This window comes from Gopherus evgoodei, chromosome 13, assembly GCF_007399415.2.
Source record: "Gopherus evgoodei ecotype Sinaloan lineage chromosome 13, rGopEvg1_v1.p, whole genome shotgun sequence".
NCBI lineage: Eukaryota > Metazoa > Chordata > Testudines > Testudinidae > Gopherus > Gopherus evgoodei.
Genome location: NC_044334.1, coordinates 22817698 through 22843599, shown reverse-complemented (window position 1 = coordinate 22843599; position 25902 = coordinate 22817698). Strand labels below are relative to the sequence as shown.

General features: G+C 41.1%; 1 protein-coding gene across 1 annotated transcript in view; it reads right to left on the bottom strand.

Moving 5' to 3' along the window:
* Positions 1–5163: 5163 nt before the first annotated feature.
* The window catches only part of GCN1 (GCN1 activator of EIF2AK4), a 61150-nt gene continuing 40411 nt past the window's right edge, over positions 5164–25902 (bottom strand). Inside the window, exons 37-58 of the mRNA XM_030582609.1 lie at positions 25530–25709; positions 24899–25119; positions 24104–24172; positions 23737–23875; positions 23420–23616; positions 22909–23051; positions 21978–22095; positions 21621–21836; positions 20798–20962; positions 20173–20334; positions 19593–19685; positions 19214–19357; positions 17933–18202; positions 17530–17643; positions 16817–17047; positions 16232–16425; positions 15579–15693; positions 14163–14259; positions 13099–13247; positions 12273–12380; positions 9625–9843; positions 5164–5868 (exon numbers count right to left, since the gene is read on the bottom strand). Of these exons, the coding sequence (XP_030438469.1) occupies positions 5743–5868; positions 9625–9843; positions 12273–12380; positions 13099–13247; positions 14163–14259; positions 15579–15693; positions 16232–16425; positions 16817–17047; positions 17530–17643; positions 17933–18202; positions 19214–19357; positions 19593–19685; positions 20173–20334; positions 20798–20962; positions 21621–21836; positions 21978–22095; positions 22909–23051; positions 23420–23616; positions 23737–23875; positions 24104–24172; positions 24899–25119; positions 25530–25709 (3470 nt within the window). The 3' untranslated portion in view covers positions 5164–5742. The remainder of the gene's footprint in view (positions 5869–9624; positions 9844–12272; positions 12381–13098; positions 13248–14162; positions 14260–15578; positions 15694–16231; positions 16426–16816; positions 17048–17529; positions 17644–17932; positions 18203–19213; positions 19358–19592; positions 19686–20172; positions 20335–20797; positions 20963–21620; positions 21837–21977; positions 22096–22908; positions 23052–23419; positions 23617–23736; positions 23876–24103; positions 24173–24898; positions 25120–25529; positions 25710–25902) is intronic.

Here is a 25902-nt window from a genome sequence, read left to right as displayed (position 1 = left end):
CACTTCCTCCCTCTACCTGTGCGCCTACGCCCGTGTCACTCCGAGGCTAGCGAGGGGCTCAGGGACGCATGCGCGTTCTGACGTCAGACGCCGCTGTGGTCCGGCGCATGGGTAGTGAGGGGCTCAAGTCTCCTCAGTAGTTTTGGCGCCCATTTCACAGTCGGGACAGTGCCCCTCCCCCTAGGCATCCCACTGCCTTCCTCAGACAGGCTCGTAGCCTTTGGACCTGCTGTGCCAGGGCCCCCACCCATCTTTGCCTCAGAGCAGGGAGCCACTATAAAGGGCCCCTCCGCTGCAATGTGTGGGCTGCACAATTATAGGTTGCAGAGGGCAAGGCCTATGGCTCCCACCTGCCTCACCCAGCTTTGAGACAGGGACCCAGTCAAACACGAGAGAGGCTAAAAAATGGTGGGATTTTTAACAACACTGAATGTTGGGCTCTATTTGCTGTCTGGCTTCCAAGCCTTGTGGGGTCCCGTTTTCAAGCAGCCAGGAGGGGTGAGAATACCAGTCACATGACTCCAGGAGCTGAGGATTTAAGAACAAAACAAACCACCAACTATTTAAAGAGTTGGTAGCCCTGCAGCTGCCATTGTGTTCCATATGCTGGAGTAGCCTCCCTTCCAGGCAGGCCACACTAAAGCCTGCTCCTACCCTTCTCTTTCAGGCAGCATAGCCCCCGACTGCTTCTGGAATGCCCTCCTGTGTCGTATGGTGAAAGGGTCCCTGGCAGCTCTGGAATTACGTTCTCATTCTTAATAGAAAGATGCATCCCTGTGCAGCTGACACAACACCTGGCTCCTGCATAGCTGTGCAACTATGCCTGTGGCTACCGCATGTTCCGTAAACTGAAATCTACAGCTGAAATCCACTGAGCATGAAGAAGACCCACCTCTGCAATAATCCAATATGTAGGATGCTGCCCTTTTTGCTAAACAGGTGTGGCCTATGGTCAAGAGCAAGGCTATGCCTATTCTTGTATGGAGATATGGTCCAATAAGGCTGACAGCTGTCATTTTTTTGTATGCAGCTGCACCCTATGAAGCTGTACAATGAGTCATCCATCTTCCACGGAGAGGTATACAAGATGGAGTTCCATTTGTCCTGCAGCCACCTTGCAGGTCACTGGGGTGTTCTGTCTTTTCTGCTAGTGTAATTCACAATGAGGCTTCTGTACGAGCACACTTGCAGTGACTATTGGAATTGCAAAGTAAGGTTCACACATACCCTAAAACTTTCAGGTAGAGCTGGGACAGAGAACTGACAAAGCCTAACAACATTTTAAAAATTATTCACAGAAGCTGTAGCTTTAACAGTATTTTCCCAAATTACCTGTCTATAGAAATATTGTTCTTGTTATAGCCAAAACTAGCGTTAATGGTGGATTCCTTGTAACCTGAAGTCTTCAAATCATGATTTGAGAACTTCAGTAACTCAGCCAGAGGTTAGGGGTCTAGTATAAGAGTGAATGGGTGAGATTATGGGGCCTGCAATGAGCAAGAGGGCAGACTAGATGATCATGATGGTCCTGTCAGACCTTAAAATCTATGAGTGTGTCTCGGCTTAGCGTTTATTCAGGATTTTTTTCACTTATAGATTTTTAGGCATACGCTGCAAAGATGCACTAGCAGGCGATGAAGAAACAGCTACAACCAATGTCCAAGGTACTGCATATGTCTTCAAAGCAATTACAGGAATGTCAAATTTTGTTTAGCACAGATTCAAGCCAAAATATTGACATAAATTAGTATTTCAATAAACTGAGTTGATTTTACTGGATTTAACCCTATGTTTACAATTTATTAACCCTCACAAGTACATTACTTATGTATACTATTTAAAATTGGAATTAGTATAATTAGCACTGAAAAAAAATCTCAGTGACACATGGGTTGTAAATGTCTACAGCTTGGCAAGAGATAGAGAGTCTGGCAGACCAGGAGGATTAAACTGAAAAATGCTATGACTCATAACATTTGTGAGAAACAGAATATAGTTGAATCAGTCTTCTACTTATGTCACTTAGGGAACAGGATTGTATTACCTTTGAGGATTTTTTTGCAGTAGGATCATACCACACTTCAGGGCCTAAAAGAAACATGATCTGATTTGTAGAGGTGCTGAGCAGCTGCAGTTCCCACTGATTTCAGTATCTCTGAAATCAGATCGATAAGATGTTTCTACAAATGACATGTTTACTGAAAATATAGCTGTTTCTATGCTTCCTTCTCAAAATACTCACTTGAGGGGTTTAAATTTCTTCTATTACACTAGTATGAGGCGTCTTAGATCATGAAGGATCAAAATCTTGTTGCCTTTATTATACATTGCACCTTTAGGATTCTTTTCCTATCACCTATATGAGACGCATATTATAATGGTATGGCCAGTATTTTCCTATTTGCATGCAGTTAATTAATTACTCTGGAAAGGACTACTGGATTAACCATGCCCATCAAGAACCAGAAAGGCAGTTCCAATAATGAAGGTTTTTGGCACCTCCCACTGTATATTTCTCTTTAGCAGTGTCATCAATGTTTGTGATTATAATTACAAATCTTGCACTATTTGGAGTTTTTTGTAAAGTCCCAGTTCCTGGAGTCTTGAGAATCTTAGCTTTAATTTTTTTTAAATTAAATTTCAAGACCTCATAGTTGTGGAGAAAAGCTTGAAAACATGACCAATATACATCCCAAATGCTCAGACTCCAAGAGGCAAATAAAGCCTCCCAAATGTATTTATTTTTAATCTCATAGAGCCTGCCTCATGATTTTGAATGCTTGGGGCTTGTTAATACCATTACTACTGCAACACAGACATTTCACAACAGTATCAGTTTTACAGAACATCTCTTCCATAAATGAGACTGAATTATTTAGAAATCCAAACATTTGAAGGTTTCATACTATCACTTTTTTTTCTTTTTTCCATTGAAAGATTAAGTATCTTGCAAATTTAAACATCTCTCCCATACATTCCTGTGTGCTTGTCTTGATCTGCATATAGTTTCAGCTGCCAGTAAGTGACACTAACTTGGCAGTTCAAGGCTTAGTTTAATCAGTGGTAGAAATATCTTCTTTTCCATTGAAGACTGATTTTTGCAAGACATCTAAGTCTGATGTGAAATAAATGGTTCTCTCATCTCCAGTTCGCATCAGGTTTACCCACTGATCAGGTTTAATTTTTGTGTTATGGTAAAATTTGAGAATGTATTTTTATTTCTGGTTGACTATACATTATCTGTTTATTCATCAGAATATATTATACACTGTCAGACACAAATCAAGATCACTAAAGCCAACTTTAAATTTTTTTTAAATCACTTTCAATATTCTATTAAACTATCTTAATCTTCTTAAAAACACAGATTAATATATTCTTTCCTGAAATGAGACTGTAGTCATTCACCATATTTTTTCACTTGACACCATACAAGGTGAAAAGTATGTGTAGTGGCTTTAAAATTTAATATTTAATTCAGCCAATAAAAATTGTATCCCTTAATTTACAAGCTACAACTTAATGAGAATATTCATAGCTTCATTGACCATGTCCAACTTTTACTCACATGGCAAAAGTAATTTTTAAATTGTAAGTATAATTTTCTTTTAGTTGTTTTTGCAAGTGGAGACTAACTTATAAATCATGGAGAGGACATGGTTTGTGTGTAGGACCAGTGCCCTCAATTACTGAATGATCCAACAACCCTTCTTAAGGGAATCTGCTACATTCTCCTCTCTTTTCTGCCTCTCTGCTATGATATAGGTACACTTTCAGAACATCCACTGTTTGTCTGCTGTTTTGTACCTTTTGGATGATATTAACTTTTTTAAGTCTGTTTCAGTGCATGACATCTTCTAACAAAATACAACTCTGCATAACAGGGTGAAATTCACTCTAAAGCAGTGAGCCTGCAAAAGACCTTATCACTTAGGCCCTTCACAGCACTAGGGTGAATTTCACCCTTTTACGACTATGTTAATGTTTAGTCATGTCCATTAATTTCTGTTCATTCGAGAAACACACTATTCACCAACTTTTACCAAAACAAAGTAGAAACATGATATAGAACAAAGTCACCGTAGCTGAGTCAGATAATTAAATTACATAGCACACATCTCATATTATGGACACTTGAGGGGAAGGTAAGATCATTTTGTCAGATTTTGAAGCAATACAATCTTGAACAGAAAAACCCAACCCTCCAAAAAGGCCACCCTAGAGGATATTTCTTTCTATTTGAGTATCTGGTTTTAATTCCTGATTTTCAGTATTGGTATGGTCCAGATCATCCAGCCCTTTCCTACTTACTCCCATCATCATGGCAGCTACAGGAGATCAGTATTAATAACCCCATGGGATTACTCCAGATTGTACGCTCGGATAACTTCAATGTATGGGACTAAACACACTTCTCCCTTCATCCTGACTGGGCTCCAGGAGGAGTCAAAGCAGTCTCTTTTCATATTTAAAAAAAAATTCTTAGTGCTCTGCATTTCTTAGGCTTCACCATTTTTTTAATCTGATAAAATAGATATGGTTTAACTATCTTAGAGAACACAAAAATCTCACTTTATCTTCAAAAAAATACCTCAGCTTCCTGCTACCACAGCTTTCTGATGTCTGTCTGTATATAGGGCCAACATTATTGGTGAACTATAAAACCTTGAAGTGGTCTTGCCAGATAAATAACTCTGAGATCAACAGAGCTCAATGACCAGAAAAATTACCCAAAAAACCCCAATCTTGTTAAGACTAGTATTGATCTTAATTCAGTACCAAGTGTTAGAGGTCACAAAAGTGGAGGCCTGTTATGTTCAACAGTTGGGCAACTGAAGATGGTATGTTCAAGATGCCACTGACCAACAGAATTGTGGGAGTTGGGGAATGTAGTTATTGAGTTGGAATCAATACTTGTCAGGTTTTTTTTTTATTGTGTTAGTCTTGCCTTGGCTGAAAGCCCCTCAGCTTGTTTCAACATTGGAAAGGTCTTTCATTCATTGCTAAGTTATGTACACACAAAAATGAGTACTCCAAATATCTCTTGAAAAAATGGATCAAAAAGTAAACATCATAGGAAAGCTTTCCCCATATACCTGGCATAAGATAGCTCTACAGTCAGACAATATACTTTTGTAGAAAGAAAAGCTTTCATCATCAGGATTAAATTCAAAGCCTTTATTAAACGTTCCATCTTCAAACAATCTGCATTTAATCCCCCTTTTGCATTTGAAATTTCTAAGGCTATTTTAAATAATAGTTTTACAGGGATTTTCAGTCTTCAGAACCATCACAAGCCGCAAGTTAGTACACAAAAACATTACGTTTTAACTTCCACAGATTTCTATTTCCTCTGCACAAGATCTGTGGAAAAGACCAGTGTTAGCTCCTTTCCTGGAGTTTTTACACATTTCTGAGAAGGAAACGGGTTTCACGCACAGGCTGGATGCTCAAGACACACCTCACAATCAGCTACAATTAACTGATACTGACTGGTATGCCTGTCTCTTGCGCATTCAGTTTCAAAAAGGGGACCAAATTTTCAATTTTTAGTGAATGTAGGTCTAATTAAGGCTATTCTGGTATATTTTTGATATTAAAATACTCTCTGGGAGCCCTTTTCATAAGCCCCCATCAGAATTAATATATTTTCAAAAATGAAAACATTTAACATTGTTTTTTGAGTTGAAATGCTGATGCAGCCGTTGGTTCAGTGTTTTCTTTTCTTCGGGATCTTAAATATCACGTCAATATAGTGTCATCGATCTGTTCAACAGAATCAGCCTGGCTGGCCAGCTTCTTCAGAGATCTCCTGCAGCTCTCATTCAGCAGCTCCAGACTGGCAGTATCTAGGATCTTGGAGACAGACTGTGGAAAGAGGAAGAAGATAATACCAATAAAAACATTCACTCCTAATGCTAAATTAGCTCTTATCTATTTTACTCTATGCCAAAAAAAGCATTAAAAAATTCAGTATCTTACAGGGTATGTGTCAGAACATAAAGAGAAACACTGGCTAAATTTATACCCAGATTTACAGCTGTATTGAAGAAAACTCTTGAAATTCTTCTCCCAAACAGATCTAATGAATAAAATTCAGTTATGAGTAAAACATAAAAATCTTGCTTTTCATACATAACTGATCTGTCTAGCTTCTTGCATTCAAGATTCTACCTCTTTATAATTAAACAGGTGTGCATTTTAAATTTTTTTATTTTTAGGACTAGAGTTCAGAATTTAACAATATCCTTGGTATGGAGAGCAAGATTCAGGGTTACAGACTAAATAAAACCTGTTCTGGAAATACTCAGCATTGCCAAAAATTCTTTTGGTTACGTCTAATAGGAACAGATGAGAATACCACTGGACACAAAGTCCTTTGGAATTGTATGTTGTGTAATTTAAAGAAAGAACAAAAACGTGCTCTGAGAAACTACAGGCCCCTTAATTTGACCTCAATAGTATGCAAGGTCTTAGAACAAATCTTGAAAGAGAAACTAGTTAAGGGCATACAGGTACATGGAAATTGGGATAAAATACAACATGGTTTTACAAAAGGTAGATCGTGCCAGACTACCCTGATCTCTTTCTTTGATAAGATAACCATTTTTCTAGACAAAGGAAATACAGATCTAATCTATCTGGATTTCAGTAAGATATCTGATACAGTTCCACATGAAAAATTATTAGTTAAATTGGAGAAGATGGGGTTTAAAAAATAATTAAAAGATAGGTAAGGAACTGGTTAAAGAGAAGACTACAGTGGGTCATACTGAAAGGTGAATTGTCAGACTGGAGGGAGGTTACTAATGGAGATTCTCAGGGATCAGTCTTGGGACCAATCTTATTTCCCATTTTCATTAATGACATTGGCACAAAAAGTGGGAGTCTACTAACAAATTTGCAGATGACAAAACGTTGGGCTGTATTGTCAATACAGAGGATGACTGGAATATTATATACAAAGATTTGGATGACTTTGAAAACTGGAGTATGAGAAATAGGATTAAATTTAATAGTGCAAAGTTATGCATTTAGGGGCCAACAACAAGAATTTTTGCTATAAACTGGAATGCATTGGAAGTGACAGAGGAGGGGGAAGACCTGAGTGTATTGGTTGATCAAAGGATGACTATGTGCTGCCAATGTGATGCAGCCATGAAAAAGGCTAATGCAGTCCTAGGATGCATCAGACGTATTTCCAGGAAGTATCATAATTGGACAAAGGTACTGGTGAGACCTCATCTGAAATACTATGTGCAATTCTGTTCTCCCATGTTTAAGAAAGATGGGAAAAGAAGGGTTGAACAACAAGAGCAGCAACCATAGCACATGATGTGACAGTTGAGAAAACAATAGAGAAACTGAAATAAAACTAAAAGTTATTACACTTTTTTGTTTTGATTCTATCAGGTGGCAACAGTTTGTGTCAAGGACAAGATTTTCTTGACCCGTGTGAATAGGAGCTAATGCACAGGCTTGGAATCCATGGTGTTTTGTTTTTTTGTTAGTAAACATGTTATAGATTGTTAATATATAAATTACATATGAGCTTCCCAGATCAGGGTCAAGGACCCATTTGATTTGACCACATAGCTTGTCCTTTTGACCCTGGTCTTGTTCTCAAATATTAGCTAGTTCTTCAGGGCAACTGATTAACTTGGAGGTCTGAGATTCCTCCACCTACACCTACAAGGAATTCAAACTAGAACAGGTGCAGAGAAGGGCTATTAGTAAGATCAGAGGAAAGGAGAACTTAGCTAACAAGAGGAGACTTAAGGAGCTGGGCCTGTTTAGCTTAACCAAAGGAAGGCTGAGGGGAGGCTCTCTATATCTACAGCAGAGGGATAAACACCAGGGAGGTAGAGGAGTTATTTAAGTTAAGTGCCAATGTTGATGCAAGAACAAATGGATATAAACTGGCAACCAACAATTTAGGCTAGAAATCAGACCAAGTTTCTAACCATCAGAGGAGTGAAGTTTTGGAACAGCCTTCCAAGGCGAGAAGGGATCGCTCAGTGGTTTGAGCATTGGCCTGCTAAACCCAGGGTTGTGAGTTCAATCCCTGAGGGGGGCCATTTGGGGATTGGCCCTGCTTTGAGCAGGAGGTTGGACTAGATGATCTCCTGAGGTTCCTTCCAACACAAATAATCTATGATCAAAGGGACCAAAAAACTCTAATTTGTTTCAAGACTGAGCTTGGTAAGTTTATGGAGGGGATGGTATGATGAAAGTGTCTACAATGGTACATGGTCCGGTCCATCTGTGACTGCTAGAAGCAAATTCCTCAATTGCCAGAGATGGGATGCTAGATGGGGAGGGCTCTGAGTTACTACAGACAATTGTTTCCCAGGTGTCTTTCGCCCATATGCTCCGATCATCATATTTGGGGTCAGGAAGGAATTTTCTCCCAGGTCATACTGGCAGAGACTCTAGGTGTTTTTCGCCTTCCTCTGCAGCATTGGACACAGGTCACTGGCTGGTTTGAATTAGAGTAAATGGTGGATTCTCTGTAACTTGAAATCTTTAAATCAACATTTGAGAACTTCAGTAACTCAGCCAGAGATTATGGGGGTCTATTACAGGAGTGGGTGGGTGAGGTTCTGTGGCCTGTGATGTGCAGGAGTTCAGACTAGATTAGAGGTCCTCAAAGTGTGGGGCATGCCTCCCCTAGCGGAGCATGGACGACCGTCCAGGGGGCCTGACAGGGCCTGGGGCGGGGAGGGAGCACCACCTAGCCACTCCTCACCCTCAGCTCTGCTCTGGTCCCACCCCCAGCTATGGCTCCATTCCTGGCCCCACACCAGCCCCCAGTCTCGGCCACAGCTCCGCTCCAGCCCCAGCCTCAATCCTCTTACCTGTCTGCATCCCCCCACTCCCTGCCCCCAGCTGTGGCCCAGCTCCTGGCCTCTCGATGTGTGTGTGTGTGTGTGTGTGTGTGTGGGAGGGTGACCCTCAAAAGTTTGGGGACCACTGGACTAAATTATGATGATGATCTCTTCTGGCCTTAAAGTCTATGAATTTTAAACAAGAAAAACACACAAAGGAAAATTCTTACACTCTTACAAGCACATCAAAGCATTTCAGCTGGTTCCACAAATTCAGACATAAGCACAAAATAAAAATAGCTTAGAGGTGGAAAAGAATTCTGGACATCGACATGCAAAGGAGTATTTTATCCACCCTACAACAGCCCATAGTGCAACTACTACAGAAATATGTTCATACACTGAGGACCCTTATTATAAGTAACAGCATGGCAGAGGCTCATAGCGTTCCGCAGATATGGCTATTAATTGTTGGCTACAGAGGGGGAGTTAGTTTGATGCATTTTAGTAATACATATTACTGCATTGTAACCATGTATACCCAAGATAGCCAAGTGGAGAAATACGGACGTTTGTATGAGAATATTGATCTAGGATGAAGAATTAGATGCTAACCCACAAAACAGCCCCCATTCCGTCCCCCTGACCCCATCATTTGTAATATTTTATACTGCAAGATACTCACTTATATATTCAAAGATAAAAGGCTCCACCCACAACAATATTTAAGGTTACTCGTATGCAAGACAACATGATATGGCCTTCCACTAGGTAGCAAAGGATTTCTTGTTCATACCTGAAGCACTTCTTCGCCCTCTCTCATCTTCAGGAGGTTAACTATGGCTTGGTCACTGCAGGCCCTCACACTGGTATTTTTGTCTTTTGTATTGTCCAGAAGTGCTTTGAGAATTGGTTTAATTGTCTGCGGATCCATAGAGGGGAGGTGGTTTTTATTTGCCCACCAGATCATCTTTTCTGCAATTAACTTGATGTCACTGGATGGATTCTGGAGACACTGAATGAGACACAAAGACATCCTTAATTTCAGATACAGCACAGGCAAATTTTCAGAGTGCTAATTTACCTTTTTGATAGGGACACTAAACTAAAGAATACAAGCACTGATAGAACTGCAGATGCTCCTCATTCTCACCACAGTATATTTCTATCAACTAGTTTAAGCAAACTGTTAAATGAGAATAAGTCAGGATTGTAACTTGACAATAATACACCTTTTTAAAAGAAAAGCTTTGCAGCTTGCCGTTGTCTGCAGGTCACATGGTTTCCCTGCAGCTATTTCAGGAAACAACAATGACCACTAGCACAGCAACAGTTGAGAGTTTTACTGTTTCCATTAAATGTCCTCTTTTTGGTCATTTTCATTTTCCAATAAAAGTCTGGGACAGGCTGAAACCTGACATGTCAGAGCAGTGGCTATGGGACACCTTTGCCTTTTTTTAATGAGTTTTACAACCTTTAATATGAACTTGGCCCTTCTGTTCTTTTTAACCTTAACCCATTTATGATTTACTGTGCACCACACTGCTTTTATCACAATATTCATGTGTATTAACAGCACATTTATGCCATGGTACACTGTAATATGTCATACAAATTAAATGTAAGGGCTACAAATGTTGGATGTCTAGTACTTTCTGATATGCTTTCACATAACAGGAGGTGCTTTGAAGCCACTTTGCTCTGTACCATGTGTAGGGTCCTACCAAATTCACGGCCATGAAAAACATGTCATGGACCGTGAAATCTGGTCTTCCCCTGAGAAATCTGGTCTTGTGTGCTTTTACCCTATACTATACAGATTTCACAGGAGAGACCAGCATTGCTCAAATTGGGGGTCCCGACCCAAAAGAGTTGCAGGGGGGAGTGTCACAAGGTTATTTTAGGTGGGTTGTGGTATTACCACCCTTACTTCTGCGCTGCCGTCAGGGCTGGGTGGCCGGAGAGCAGTGGCTGTTGGCCGGGCGTCCAGCTCTGAAGGTGGTGCCCTGCCAGCAGCAGTGCAGAAGTAAGGGTAATAGTACAGCAACCCTACTACAATAACCTTGCAACCCCCTGACAACTCTTTCTTGGATCAGGACCACTACAATTACAACACCATGAAATTTCAGATTTAAATAGGGTGATTGGATAGCTCAGTGGTTTGAGCATTGGCCTGCTAAACCCAGGGTTGTGAGTTCAATCCTTGAGGTGGTCATTTAGGGATCTGGGGCAAAAATCTGTCTGGGGATTGGTCCTGCTTTCAGCGGGGGATTGGACTAGATGATCTCCTAAGGTCCCCTCCAGCCCTGATAGTCTATGATTCTATGAAATCATGAAACTTATGATTTTTAATATTCTATGACCATGAAATTGACCAAAATAGACCGGGCAATTGGTAGGGCCCTAATCATGTGCTTCAATGTTTTTAAATTAAAAGAAAAAAATAAACCCTGAAAACAAAAGTAAATGCTTTTATTGCCAATTAAAGGTGACTGGCAAAGAAAACAATTGGCCTTGTGTCTTTTTTTCATTTTTTGCTTCTTTATGTTGTATGAAGAAGTCCTGAGAGGTTTTTTTTCCCAATGAAAAAGGGGCAAGAGGGCTTCTACTTGGTTTTCACATTAGAAAGTCAGCTCCTGTTTATCCTGCTAAAAAGGTGACACGTTAAGAAACTGAAACCAGAGTAACAGAGTGAAAGGGATTTTTAGACTTTTTAAAACTCCGGTTTGCTTGAGTTTTTTTGTTAGTATTTATTTAACTTCAGTGACTAACATTGCAGAGAAAATATATCTTAGTTAGCATCCCAGCCTCTCTAATAAGAATTAGGCGAGAGCTGCAAAACATGGGAAGTGCTGCAGCAAAACCAGGAAAGGAGAGAATTGACATTCTGAATATTTTCAAGGTTTAAAAAAAAAAAAAAAGGCAGAAATATTTAAAGGGGGGAGCACTTTCAAGTCTTCCTCATACAGCAAGAAGCAGCAAAAAATTATAAAAGCTCAATTTTTTTTTTACTTACTCCTTTATAAGCCACTGTTATTGCAACATGTATATTATGTACCTGCTATCTATCTGCACTAGTAAAAGCCTAACCAGGTAGGCTAAGGTTTGAATGTAAAGTCTCTTTCTTTTTTGTGATGTTAACTGTACCTGAACATACAAAGGCTTCTAAAAACTAAAAATATCAAAAAAAAATTTGTTTGTACTTTGTTGCAGACAAATCTAGATGCTCAAGCACCCCAGGGTTCATAGATTCAAAATACAAGATGTCCAAGTTTACTGCTTTCACTTTCTGTTACAACTAGTACTAAGATTTTATTGACCAAGCCATCAACTGGCCAATGACCCTTTGCAGCTTACCCAAATACAGGCCACATTCCGTTGGTAAAGGTCATTGTAGAGTAGTTCAGGTAGCACAAAACTTAAATGGCACATTCCTGGGCTCACCTTAATAAAGAGGCTGGCGAGTTTGGGAGGCAGATTTCCTCCTTCTGTTTCTATGTGGTATTTCATAAGAAAGCCCATTCCTCTGATACCACTAGCCGCAATGGGGATCTGCAGCACAAAGAGAACCAGGGCACTTTTGTTGTTATTGTAATTATTACAGTAGTATGTAGAGGCCTCAGTGTGCCAGGTACTGTACATGCACAGAGTAAGAGAGGGTCCCTGCCTTGACAAGGTTACAATCTAACAGACAAGACAGATAAACGAAAAAGGGGAAACAGAGGCACAGAGATGTCAAATGACTTGCCCAAGGTCACACAGTAGGTCAGTAGAAAAGCAGTAACGCTAGCCCTAACTTGAGCACTTTTATCATAGGAGAATCAGACAGTGGTGTGTTCATGCTGAAAACTGTTTCAGCAATGTAAAAAACTTTCACTAAAGTTCGTTCAGTGGAAAGAGGAATGAGCTTGTATTCGAAGTACTTTCCAAACATGCTCTGGGCTCAGCACATAAACAAACTGCAGAATTTAAACAATCAGGAACGCTTTCTCTCTCTCTCTCTCTCTCTCTCTCTCTCTCTCTCACTCACTCTCACACACACACACACACACACACACACACACAGCGGAAATCAGATGAGAGTCAGAATAATCACAGAGCTCAAGTGCAGAACTGTCTCTCTGTTCATGGTACATTCTTCAGGAGTGTGCTTCAGGGTTGTCCCAGTTTTACTGGGTAGCACTGTGAGTCTGCAAAGCTTTAAACTGTTTACAGTGCAACAGACAGAGCTCTTGGGAAATGCTCTGGATGGCCTTCAGATAGTGCTTACCCTGTCTGCTGTGGCGTTGCTCAGGATCCTCTCCTGAACGCTGTTATAGTATTTGGGGGCACACAGTCTGCTGGGAGCTACCTTTATAGCCACAGACAGTGCAAGGCTCTGTCCATGCCTCACCATCCAATCAATCCCAGAGACATCCGCTGCAAGAGGGAGAGAGCAATATTGAGCCTTGCTACCGAGTATACCTGATATAAATGAGTTTTGTCAGGGTGATGTTCATCTCTGTCTGTCTTCATAAAAACAAACAAACACTTCAGTATTGCCTTGCTTTGAGAGCTGGATGCAAACTAACATTAAACCCAACACCTCTATCATGTGACACCCATTTTGCAGCTAGGGGAACGAACAAAGAAATTATTTATTTTAAGGCTACAAAATGAGTCTGTGGCATAGCTGGGATTAAATTTAGCAGTTCCTGGTTCCCAGCCCCATGCTCACCCCATTGCCTCTGACAATCTCAATCAAGTATTATTCTCTGACACGTAACAATTTAAAAATGTGAAGGATCTTGTCATCATGAGTGAAGCTACGTCTCTTCAATGAAATAAACACATTTGCCAGCAACTCATAGATTCATAGCAACCAATCACTAGATTCCCATTTTAACTCCACAGAGTGGAATGCTATAGTAACGCCCCCAAACCACTAACCGTTCCTGGAGAATTAACATTTTTTTTCCAGAAACCAGGACAATGGAGTTAATTTGCCAAGAGCAGTTAGAAGTCTTATGGCATTAGTAGTCCATGATCTTTCAGTGTTACAGCCAACGACACAAAAAATGGCGGCTGTTTCAAAACTTTCCATAAAAACCTATGTTCACAATACACAGGTTTCTAACCTTTTTGGTCTGCTGCATCAGAAGAATGTGCAATAGAGGCCCTAGAATAGAGGCTCAACATTAAGAATCTAGAACACAAGTCAGGAAAGCCTCTGGGACCAGTGGCTGAAAGTGCTATTCTATAGTTCTCAGGGTCTTCTCCACAGTTGAAGATTTCATAATTAATAAAATGTCCTGTTTATTTCAGAACACATTTATAACTCTCTGCTAGACATACCCAGTAAGTGTTGCTGCAGAACGGTGCTGAGCTCCTCTTCTGACAGAAATGCACACAGCTCTGCTAGACAGCCAGCTGATGCCATGCGGGTAGCATCCTAAAAAGGAAAGGAGGGGGAGAGAGGCAAAAATTAGAAGAGTTTGATACACAGAGACAATTTCCATTGAGAAGGCCAAGTGACAAAAGAAGCTCTGAAACAAAAACACAAAGGAAAATGAAGATTTCACAACCAGCTCCCCACATTTGTTGATTTCAGTCAACTCTAAGTTTTCCTGTATACTGCAGTAGAATTCAAAATAAAGCTCACAGCCAAAATGGCCAGCTCAGGGCAGAGTATAGCACTACAGTACTGACTTGACGTAAGCATTGAGTTATACACATGGAAAACACATTTGCTTTCACCTTTGTGATTTAAGAGGGCCTTTTGTGGACATGGAAAGGTCAAATTCTTGATTTACAGGCTGGGAAATGAAGAAGTGGTGCCTGCTGTCCGCCTGCAAAATACCCTCTTGCTAGTGAAGATGGCCTGCTTCAAAACTTTTAGCACCAGTTGTTACTTTAGCTTGCCAAAATGATGATCTCGCCATTGCAGTTCTCCACACATTGAATGGATTGGTCCTGCTTTGAGCAGGGGATTGGACTAGATGACCTCCTGAGGTCCCTTCCAACCCTGATAGTCTATGATATTTACATTGCAGTGAGAATTTTTCCATCTCTGACATGCCAGCAACCTGTGTTTTACAGATGTAGAATAAGGGGGCAGTCACGACAGAATGTGAATTTTGATCTTGGGTGCAACACTATGTTGGTTCCAGAGTCAGTGTGGCAAACTGACATATGCAGAACATGCCTCTTTAAAACTGGATAATTTCTTTGTCAGGGAGAATGTAACCCCTCCAAAAAAAAAAGAAAAGAAAAGAAAAAGGGAAATGTATTACCACATTGAGGTTATCTATACTGACTGAAATGTTAGGACTTCACATATGCTTTTACAGGGCAGCTGGTATACTTCCTACTTTCGGCTGATGGTAAGCGAATAGTTTTTAGCTGCCTCAACAAATATGTTGAGGAGGAATGGAAGGTCAAACACACAAAGAAGCCAAGGAAACACTAATTTCACAAAATTTAAGAGTTACAATAGATTGACCAGGGAAGTATTTTATTCTTAGATAAAATTTGCTTCTCAATCAACACACTGTAAGGTGTTGAAGTGATTTCAGTTTTACAGATTAAATTCAGTTTAGTGATCAATGCATAGCTTCAGCCTGCTTTTATACTAGCTCTCTTTCCAGTGTATTATTAGTAACTCCTCCAGGAAGTTATTTTAGGAAACAATTCTGTTAGAAAGCTCAGAGTTTAAATTTAAAAACAAACAGTGTGCATAAGATATCCCCCACAGGCCCTTTGCAGCAATACCTCATCATGTCCCAGCATTCCTAGAAGCACTGTGGCGATGGTCTTCCTAATGGTTGCGTCCACTTTAGCACCAGCTCCTTGTGTTACAAATCGCAGAGCTTGCAGCATGGTGTCTCTGGAGTGAACAACCACAAGTTACAATTAAAGACTGCAGTTTTCCCCAAACAGAATGTCAACGAATTACGAAGAGTTGGCTGCCAACAATAGATTCACATACACAATGATTAGCACAAAGGTGGGTGTGCCTATATTTGAAGGCTATGGAGCGTCTCTAATGGCAGGAAACCATCAGCACCAACAAATGCCTGCATTGGTTCACATCTGATTGTCATTCTTACTGCTGGGAAGAGTCTTTGACCATTCACAAAGAGGGAAAACCTTCTCCAGTAGGAGGCTCATTTCTTAGGGAGCTGGATATTTTACTGGTAGGTGGACTTATTCTTGGAACTAGGAAAAAATACCAAGTCCATATGGACTGAAACAAATGCTAACTAGGAAACAAACTATTGGAGTCTTTCATAGCATTTATATAACCTTGGCTTCTGCTCTTCAGTCAACTAATTTCTGATGTTAATTGTTTTAAAAAAGCTAAACTTGCCTTTCTTCCCACTACTGCCAAGTAGTTCATGCCCTGCTCATTTTCCACAGCTTACCTGATGCTAGAATCCCCAGTGGAACGGATTCCATTCAACAGCTCAGTAAAAAGAGGATCCACTTTACTATGGATGGCAATCAATTTACCAAGCGCATCAGCAGCCTTAAGGCGGACAGCACGGTTTGAATCTTGCAGCGCTTTGGTGAAGGTGGTCTGTAGCTGAGGCAGGAATGGTTTCAGGGCAATCCCAACCTGTACAGGCAGAGATTTAGGTGGTGGGTGGGAATCACATATACTCAAATGTGAAACAAAAACTAGAAAGGAAAGATATGAAAAAGTGTGGTGTCTTCTAACAGTACTTAGATATAATGATAAAATCAGCACTTGCCCATCCAGATAAAGAATCTCCCCAACACACAACTGAAAAATGGGAAAACCATGCAAGGACTGAATTCAGTTGTCCGCAAGCAGAGAAGTAAGCACTGAAGGTTTCACACCCATGACATGAGTATTCTTTGTAACTAAACACGGTACACAAAAGCCCAGTGCAACTTGGTTACGCAGAGAAGGTTAACAGATCTGGGGAGTTCAGACTTGACAAAAAGAGAAAACTAAGAAGTTTACCAGTGATTTGGAATCTTACCTTGGCCAACAGAAGGCTTAATGTTTCAAGCAAAGCCACCTTGACATTCCAACTGAAACGATCTCCCAAGATCCGAATAAGTGGTCCAGTAATGCTCACGACAGAGGGTTTCAGGGCTTCAGCAGAGGTCAGTTTAATAACTAGTCCTAAGGCCTTTGCAGCTTCCTCTTTCTGCTCTGGGTTACCAGTTAGAACTCCCTCCCGCAGCACCGGAAGAATAGAAGTCACTCCCTGTCACAGGAATCAAACAAGAAAACTAGAACCAAGAATGCAGACAACACCTAACCTACTTTCCCCACACTTCCCATTGGAAGTGCACGCTTGGAAATATCTTATCAACTTCCTACTGATCTTCATTTCCCTTAGAAGTACTTTTGCGCAGTTATGCCTCACTAAACTGCTTGCTGCTTAGTAAGTTTTAATTCTGAAAGATTTGGCAAAGAAGTCCAGTTTCACACTTTCACCAAAAAGACAACTAATACGTCTCATGTGCATTATAGAGTTGTCAAATATTTATTTACAAGAGAAACCCAAACTGGGGTATAAAGTAACAGCAGTAACCTAAAGAAAAAGTCTCTACACCTAAAAGTTTGGAATACCCCAGTAATACAATATTCTGATAGCTACAAAAATCACATTAACCAGGTTACTGGAAAGACACAACAGTGTTATTGTGGTAAATCCCAGCCCCACACTACACACTTATCGTTTACCTTCTTTGGAATACAGAATCCTGGCACGTGTTCTCCTTTGGCCTCATTCCCTACCATACGAATATCCCTGTGCAGATCCTCAATGAGGGCAAGCTGGTTCCCAGCATCTAATTTCTGCAGGAGTGACAGAAAGGGCAAAGACTGTGTAACAGCATTAATCACCACAATTATTGGATTCCTCTCATGTTTACCAAGAGATAAGCCACTGCTATTTATTCCCAATCTCTCTGAATGTCTGGCATTTCACCCATACTACTACTAGTCTAGTGCAGTCCTTAAAATACCACAATCTTTGCAAAGACCTCATTTCCAGTGAAAATCAAGTGTTTTCTTGTAGCAGTATTTGACCAAGTCCATTCCCTCCCAGTCTGTATTGCTGCAACAACCCTGTCCCATATCTCACCTTGGTGATGGAATTGAGAGCATCCCAGCTTTCATTCAGAACCACAGGATTGGTATCATTAAAAAGTCTGATCAAGCCTGAGACCAAGTTCCTGAGATACGCAGTGCAGTCTGCTTTTGATCTGGAGCAATAAATGTTTAGAATGACAGCTGCTGCCTGCCTCATTCCCACCTCAGGGCTGCGAGTGGCTTCTAATAGATCTTCAATGATAATTCTCTGCCCAACATCATCTTCCACAGACAGGATTACAGCCTGGCAGTTAGCCATTTCCTAAAAAGTCAGAATGAACTTTATGTTAACTTTCAACCAGAATAAAAGTCACAGGTCTCAAGGCCTTACTTAATGCTATTGCCTGACAGACCATTATCCTCCAGGATAAACTGTACAATTATTAATTACCGTTCATGGAAATCAGTCACATCACCTACAGGTCTTCTGTTCTTGTCATTCATCTAGAGCCCACATCAATTTCTTATTGGTTGGTAACTAATATTAACAGCAGTTCCATGGTCTGTGTCACCATAGGGACTGTCAGCTATGGACCACTTCAGATAGTTCCATGGAATCTCTAGGCTAGGAGGCAAAGATCATCTAACAGATATCTAAGGGCATGTTTACTACTACAATCTAGTCTAGATGTGATAAATCAATCCCCAAGCGCTCTCCCATCAACTCCTGTACTCCACCGCTGAGAGAGGCGCAGGCAGAGTCAACGGGGGAGCGGCAGCAGTCGACTCACTGCAGTGAAGACACCACGGTGAGTAGGTCTAAGTATGTTGATTTCAGCTACATTATTCATGTAGCTGAAGTTGCGTAACTTAGATCATTTCCCCCCTCCCCAGTGTAGACCAGGCCTAAGAATGGACAATGAATCCATCACTTTAATTTCTAGTTACACGGGGCTAAACAGACAGACAAAAACAATCAACGCTTGGGGACTTTGCATATTATATATTTTTGAAATCACAAGAAGCAGTGTAGAAACAGAACCACACTCACAGTAAGAACTGTAAGAAAATATATGTAGTTTTAGTCTCTCATCTAATGTCCCAGTTTTCTAATGCCTCAAACAGATCTCGTTAATTGGGAACATTTAGATTCAGGTAGTCTAAATTTCCCAACTCCTGATATACCACCAGCAAAAAGATCCTTGCATCCAGGGGCTAATGGATTGAACTAAAACATACCATCAATATATCTAAAACCCCTGAAACATTGTTTATAACTGAACTTAAAATACTAGTCTTCCTTACTTACCAAAAAATGAACTGCGCCACTTACCAGGTGCTCATCAGCCGTGCCCAGCTTCTCTTTCAGTGCAGACATCATAGCAGGTAGTATTACACCCAGATGCCGTGTCAGAGCATCGCCCGCCACAGATGAGAGGAATGCTAGCACTCTGGTGTTTACAGGAGGAGAAATTAGCTAAAGGAAATAGGAGAAGCAATAGTATTTTACTCCAGAAAGATTTTTCAGAAGGCATCCCACATAATACAATTCTTAAACATAGGTATATCATAATCCAAATTACAATGAGTGCTTCTGGCAAGTAATCTGTGCAGAGTTTGAAATTTTGCTCCCAATTTTTGAATATCAGTGCAGACAATATTTGAAGCAAGAGGAAATAAAACACTCTACAAATAGTTGTTCCAAAACATACCTTTGGCACCAAGTAAGGCAGCACCACACGGCTCTTAACAGCCATAACTTGCTTAAGACCGTCCAGAGCAAAGTCAGATGTCTCTTCAGTGTCCTACAAAGGGAGTACAGGGAGTTAGCCACCTTACCTACAAGATTGTCTCTGCCACAGCAACCCAGACCTTGTTTCAAGTGTGAATTTTGGGATAATCATACAACCAGCACCTATATAAGTCCTTCTACCTGGGGCTCTCAAAGCCTTTTTCACACACTGAATCAAGCCTCCCTACCAGGTTGGGAAGAATCTCCATAGTGAGGCACACAGATTAAGCGACTTCCCAAAGGACAGTGGAGACATGTAGCAGAGCCAGATTACCCAGATGTTCCAACTCTTAGTCCTGTACGTTAGCTACGAGACCATTCCCTTCACCTCTTGCAGAGGAGATGAATCCAGGGAAGAAATGAAATCATTAGACTTGTGACCCTCCCCTAAAGACTAGCATTACAGACCAACTCCTCCTTCAGCCTGTATCGAGAATCTCAAGACTTGTCCTACAGTAAGATTTTTTAAAAGGGTGTTGGGTCACGTCTGAAACGCTTACCAGCTGCTTCAACAAAAATGGCAGGATGTCTTCGAGAGCCTGGTATCCGATTGTTGAGTGCAGCTGTTCAAATGTTTTGGCTGCAGCCTCTCGGACTTCTTCCAGAGGATCGCACAGAGCTTTTCTCACTGTAGGAACTAGGGACTCTGAGAAGAACAGCACCTATGAGATATACAGATACAATTACAGGACATCAGTCCATGGCAGCTGGAACATAGCCACACCTGAACACAGCAGCTGGGAAGTCAGGACTTACACAACAGAAAAAAAAATTCTCTTTACTTGAAATTAATTAATGGAAAATTTAGACGGATTAATTTGTGTGAAAATCTATAACATCCACAATAAGAGAGATTAATTTAAAAAGTTTTCAACTCTTATGCCTCATAACCTGAAGACATTGCGCTGTTTTAAGACTGCCAGTTGCAGACAAATACACACACACACAGACAAAATTTTATCTGGACAGCAGTTCCAGCTAGTTACAAGTCCTGAAATTCAGTTCCTTTTATGGCAGTTCATAAAGCAAGTTTTCTGCATTTTCATCTTTTAACTGCAAGGCACGTATTTTATAATATCACATGGGCTAAGAAGTTTTAAATTTCCCCTCTGGAATTTAACTTACTGCATCCCTGCTAGTAGACTTCATGATCTCACTCAAACCAATGCAGACACCTTGCCTTTCATCACTCTTCTCTGACTTCAAACCCTCTTCCAGGATAGGGATGATTTCTGGAAGGATCTTCTCTCCCAACTTTCGAACAAGATCCCCCAGCGTCCGTGCTGCAACCTGTCCCCAACAATCATACAACAGGGTCACTCCGAACAGTTATCACAAGCAACTAGTTAGAACGTGTCAACCCCAACTGAACTGGAACATTCCATTCTAACTAGTAAGAGATCTAAGGCAGTTAGCATTATGTACCTCAGTCCATCAGAGTGTTTCAGATGAATACAGACGGCATCAAGATACGGCATACATGCTACGTATACATTCATTAAATACAGTCCATACTGCCACTCTAGACAGTATAACCATGTGCATATTTTCACTTCCTTTTAAACTTTTAACAGTACAAACATCTGAAACCCAACACTTACATTTCTTAGTCGCATGAAACTTAATGGCTGAGGTGATTTTTTTTTAAAATCTGTTTGTTGTACTCTTATAAGCCATATTTTATCCATAAGCAAGTGTTCATAGCAGAGTTAATGATCAGTGGAGATGGGTACACAGTTATGAAAAGGGAGGTTTAAAAAAATGTTTATTTCACTGTAGCTGCTCTGAATAAACAGGGATTGTGTAGAGAAGACACACGTGTGTTTAATAAGATTAGGTTAGTGGCAGCTTTGGGGCGGCTTATATAAAGAGTAACCACATTCATCAAACACCAGTTATGAACAGAGTAACCTTTGTTAACAGAGTACCACCCGTGCAGAACCCTTACCGTTCTCTTGTCTGCACAAGTACTGGCCAAGAACCCCAACAGAAGACTAAAGAGGGTTGGCAAAATTTCACGCAGTGTGCGAGGTGTGTTTGAGACCACAATTTTCCAGACGTGCAAGGATGCCTGACGAACTACGAGCTGGGTGTCTGATCGGCCCATGTACAGACCTGCCAGAACTCTGTTCCGTCGTTCCACACCAAGAGCACTAATAATGGCCTGAAATAAATAAAAGGAAACTAGTGAAGCCAACGCTGCACTTTTCACCACATGGAACTTAGAAGAGATACTGCCATCATAAAGGTCACCCCATAGGTTCTCCTCACAAATGGGAACACAGCAACAGACAACAGCATTTACCTTGTTTGACTGGGCTGTTCCAAAGTTGTCATCCTCTGAGGCAGTTTCTGTTGTCATTTTTCCAGTGACTCCTGAGATATGGAACAGAAGATCCCCAAGGAGCTGAACTGAGCTAAACCTGACAAAGGGAGTAAGATCGGTGTTACATGCAGAGAAAAAGAAAACAAGGGGTACCTGTCCGAACTGACTGTTATCCTAGACTTTACCGTGGGAGCAAATGGTGAGGCACAGAACCAGGTCAATGTGAACTGTCAATCTGAGTGAGAAAGAGCACTATAAAGATGATGGGATGGAGAGAATCCAAACTAAAACAGAGATTAGAGAGCCTCTGTATTAGGGCAGCAAAATGGCAAATAAGCCGTGACCTGAACTATAAAGAGGAGCAAAAGAGCCTGTGGGTAAAATCATCTGCACACTGTCTATGTCCACTGGCTTCTGTGTTGATATGAATACACACTTGGGATGCCATATGACTGCACTTATCAGTAGCCATTTTACAGAACTAATTTTTAGACATCATTATTGGCTATGACCAGGGTTCTTTCCACTTCATGTTTCCACATGAGGGGGAATGCTTGTTGAGACAGCACTTTGAAAAAAGAAATGCAGTATGCGTATGTGAGTGCTAAATATTACCAGAGAAACTGCTGTGGAAAAGCATTTTAAAATTGTAACTTGGCTAAGTGATCCAGTAGGAGTGTTTTGCACTATCACCTGGGAGAAACTGCATGTTCCATATTCCACTCCATATTCTGAGTCAGAGAGTACTACTACAAAGACACCACACTTAGTCCACATGGAGAAGGGAGAGCCTCTTGTTTCAAATCAGCTCCTACACTTCCATGAAGAGCAACACTGAGAGGCTCTAAAGCCACCCAATCTTCCACTGATGGAAGGATGTTTACTGCAGGGTTAAAAACTTATTCCCTACCTTATTCTCCAAAGGTCATCAAAGAGGCCTTGCTCAAGCTGAGGCAGGAGAAGAGCAATTGCAGTTTCTGCATACATGCTGATGATTCTCTGTCCAGCACGAAGGGCAGTGTCTCGCACAAATTCATTCTCATCTGCCAGAGCCTAGACCAAGAAACAAATCACAATAAAGTGTGGTTTTCAAAGTGGAGGAAAACACCAAACAGATGGCACTTGATTTCCACACAGTGAGACAGTGCATTCCTCCCCTTCATCCATTAAAAGAATGCGTTACAGAGCAGTGAATGCCCAGTGGAGACCTCTTCCCGTTTCCCACAATCTCCAAAGTCAAGGATTTACTAAGAGCCACACGTAAAACCCAGCAAACAATGCTACCAAGGACCTTGAAAGAGCAAGGAATAGAATCCGCTATGGAAAATGCCATGCAAATATCAATTACTTTATTAGGCATTTAGAAATACCTGAGAACTTTCCTTTCCTATGACATGAATTTCCTGTCATCTGTTTCCTACCTTAAGGATGCATGGTATGATTGGCCCAACATAGGGGGTGAACTTGTCTCCAAAGGTGATGGGCAGGTAGTTGAACATCATGATATAACCATCCCGGACATGGGGTGCGATGTCCACTTTGCTGGCTGTCGCTACAATTTCTGGCATAAGTTTCTCCAGCTTTTCTACCCCCAACCCTGCCATGACTTCAGCCAGACCTGAAAAACAACACTTGATTTCAGAACTGGTATACATACAATGACGACACACGCAAACACTACTATTTCGTCCAAGCTAAGGAACTCCCAACACCATTGCTCAGCTCCTGTTATACTTACCTTGCGCTGCACCAGATCGATCCACTGAACTCTGCTCATATGTCAGCGTCTCCATCAGCCATGGCAGCAAATCCTCAAAGCACGACTCCCCCATGCCCTTCACCATGGCTCCTAATGCCTTCGCAGATACTGTACGCACCTAACCGGCAAGAGAGAAAAGTGCAGAGTTGCAAAATATCCAGTAATAATGAAAGTCATCAAGACAGAGCGATATGGAGGTCTTAATTCCCCTCCCTGATCACTTTTCACAGCTTCTCTCACTATTCTAACCACAAACTAGTTTGTGGAAAGATTAGGATTAATCCTAATTTATCAGGCAGAAAGACTCTTCACACTTGAGTAGAACTGTAGTTTTACCAAGACTTACCTCAGGCACGGGGTCCAATAGAGAGGTTTTTAGTCCAGGGGTCACACTGGGTAGGTAAGGAGACAGATCCTGAAACAAAAAGCCCAGTGTTTAAGTGCTGGGTTCAAAAAGAAAACTGAGCCATCAAAATCTCATCTTTGTCTGGTAACAGTTAGATACAGTTGTACCCTGTGAGCTTAACACACTGCCTCCACAGCACTGATAATACACAAATTGACTCAGTTTTCTCGTGTGGTCCCTTCAGAGCACTATCACAGTAGGCAGGTCATTCAAAACCCTTTCATGCTGATTCATAAATTAAATTTTTGTTTCCTAAATTAAATCCAGCCCTCTTCCACTCAATGCAAGGTTTAATTTTAGAGAGTAACTAGCAATCAAGGAATCAAACACCGATCTTAACTCTACATTATTTCAACTTTTCCTTCTGTGAACCAACACTGAAAATCTCTGTTCATTCAGAAGTAGTGGATTTATGGAGGCATCTCTCTTAGAGCACTGATATTTACCTATTCTTCTACAAGACTTGTTTGGGGAATGTATATGTCACCAGAGTTATACAGTAAATCAAAGGAGAAAGTTTTTATGCTGATGGTCTCAACTATGCTAGGATTTTCATTATCTTTGCAGAAGTCACTTGCTCACATAACATCCATGTTTAGTTAGTGGAACTGCTCAGAGTTCTCTTATTACCCTTACCAAGAACAAAAACCCAGATCAATAAAATATTCCTAGTCTCTTGCTCTGTTACTCTATTTCGCCTCTCCACAGTAAGTGAAGATCTCCCCAGCACTATACCTTCTGATCAGTCAGGGAGTACATGTTTCCAATGATCTGTGCAGCCATTTTCCTGGTGTCTGTGGAACGATCTTGAAAGGCTCTCTGAACAATGGGCATAATGAGGGCCAGAGACGGCGCATCAATGAAATGGACAAACTTGGTATCCAGCAGGGTCTGCAGGCACTCCTGGGTCTTCCTGGATGGGTCAGTGAGTGCATCCAACAGTACTGGAGCAATTGCTACATATTTCAAAATGGGAGAGAAAAATGCTATATTTGTATATGGAACAGACAAGTGAAACAGCTTCAGCCACAGCTGGTGTCCTCGCGCCCACCCAAAGAAGTGCTAATCCTTCTAAAGAATGACAAAGTGAGAAATGGCAAAGGAAGCCCTATTGACATTAGCTGAGAAGGTTCAGAGAACATTTAGAAAGCATAAAAACAGACACTTGTGTTGCAGTTTTCAGGTTATACCTTTCTAAAAATGGATTTTGTTTCAAGTTTATATGATTCAATGTGAACATAAACTAAAAGCGTCCTGCTCTAGGACATGGTTATGAACCAGGGTCTCATATCAGGATGCATCGAGCAGTCAAACAACAGATACAAACACACACACACACACACAAAAACAGGCACAGGGTTCTTACCCAGGATCTCCGGATTCCTGATAACAGAGCCAATTTGCCTAAGAGCCTGCTGTCCTGCCTTTTGCACTTTTACATGGGAGTCTGTGAGCACTTCAGTGAGCTTTGGCACAATATTTGGCAGGCAGGAAGAGAGCTGTTTTGGGGCACAGTATGCCATAGCCCCCAGCAACTCCACGGACCCTGAACACAGAGTAAGAGAAAATTAATGCAACGGAAGAGACTGGCAATGGCAGTGTTCAACTCAAACTCAGCCCTGCACAGAGCAATAGTCCAGAAAACGCACACATTGCTGATTTCAGAGTAGCAGCCGTGTTGGTCTGTATCCGCAAAAAGAACAGGAGTACTTGTGGCACCTTAGAGACTAACAAATTTA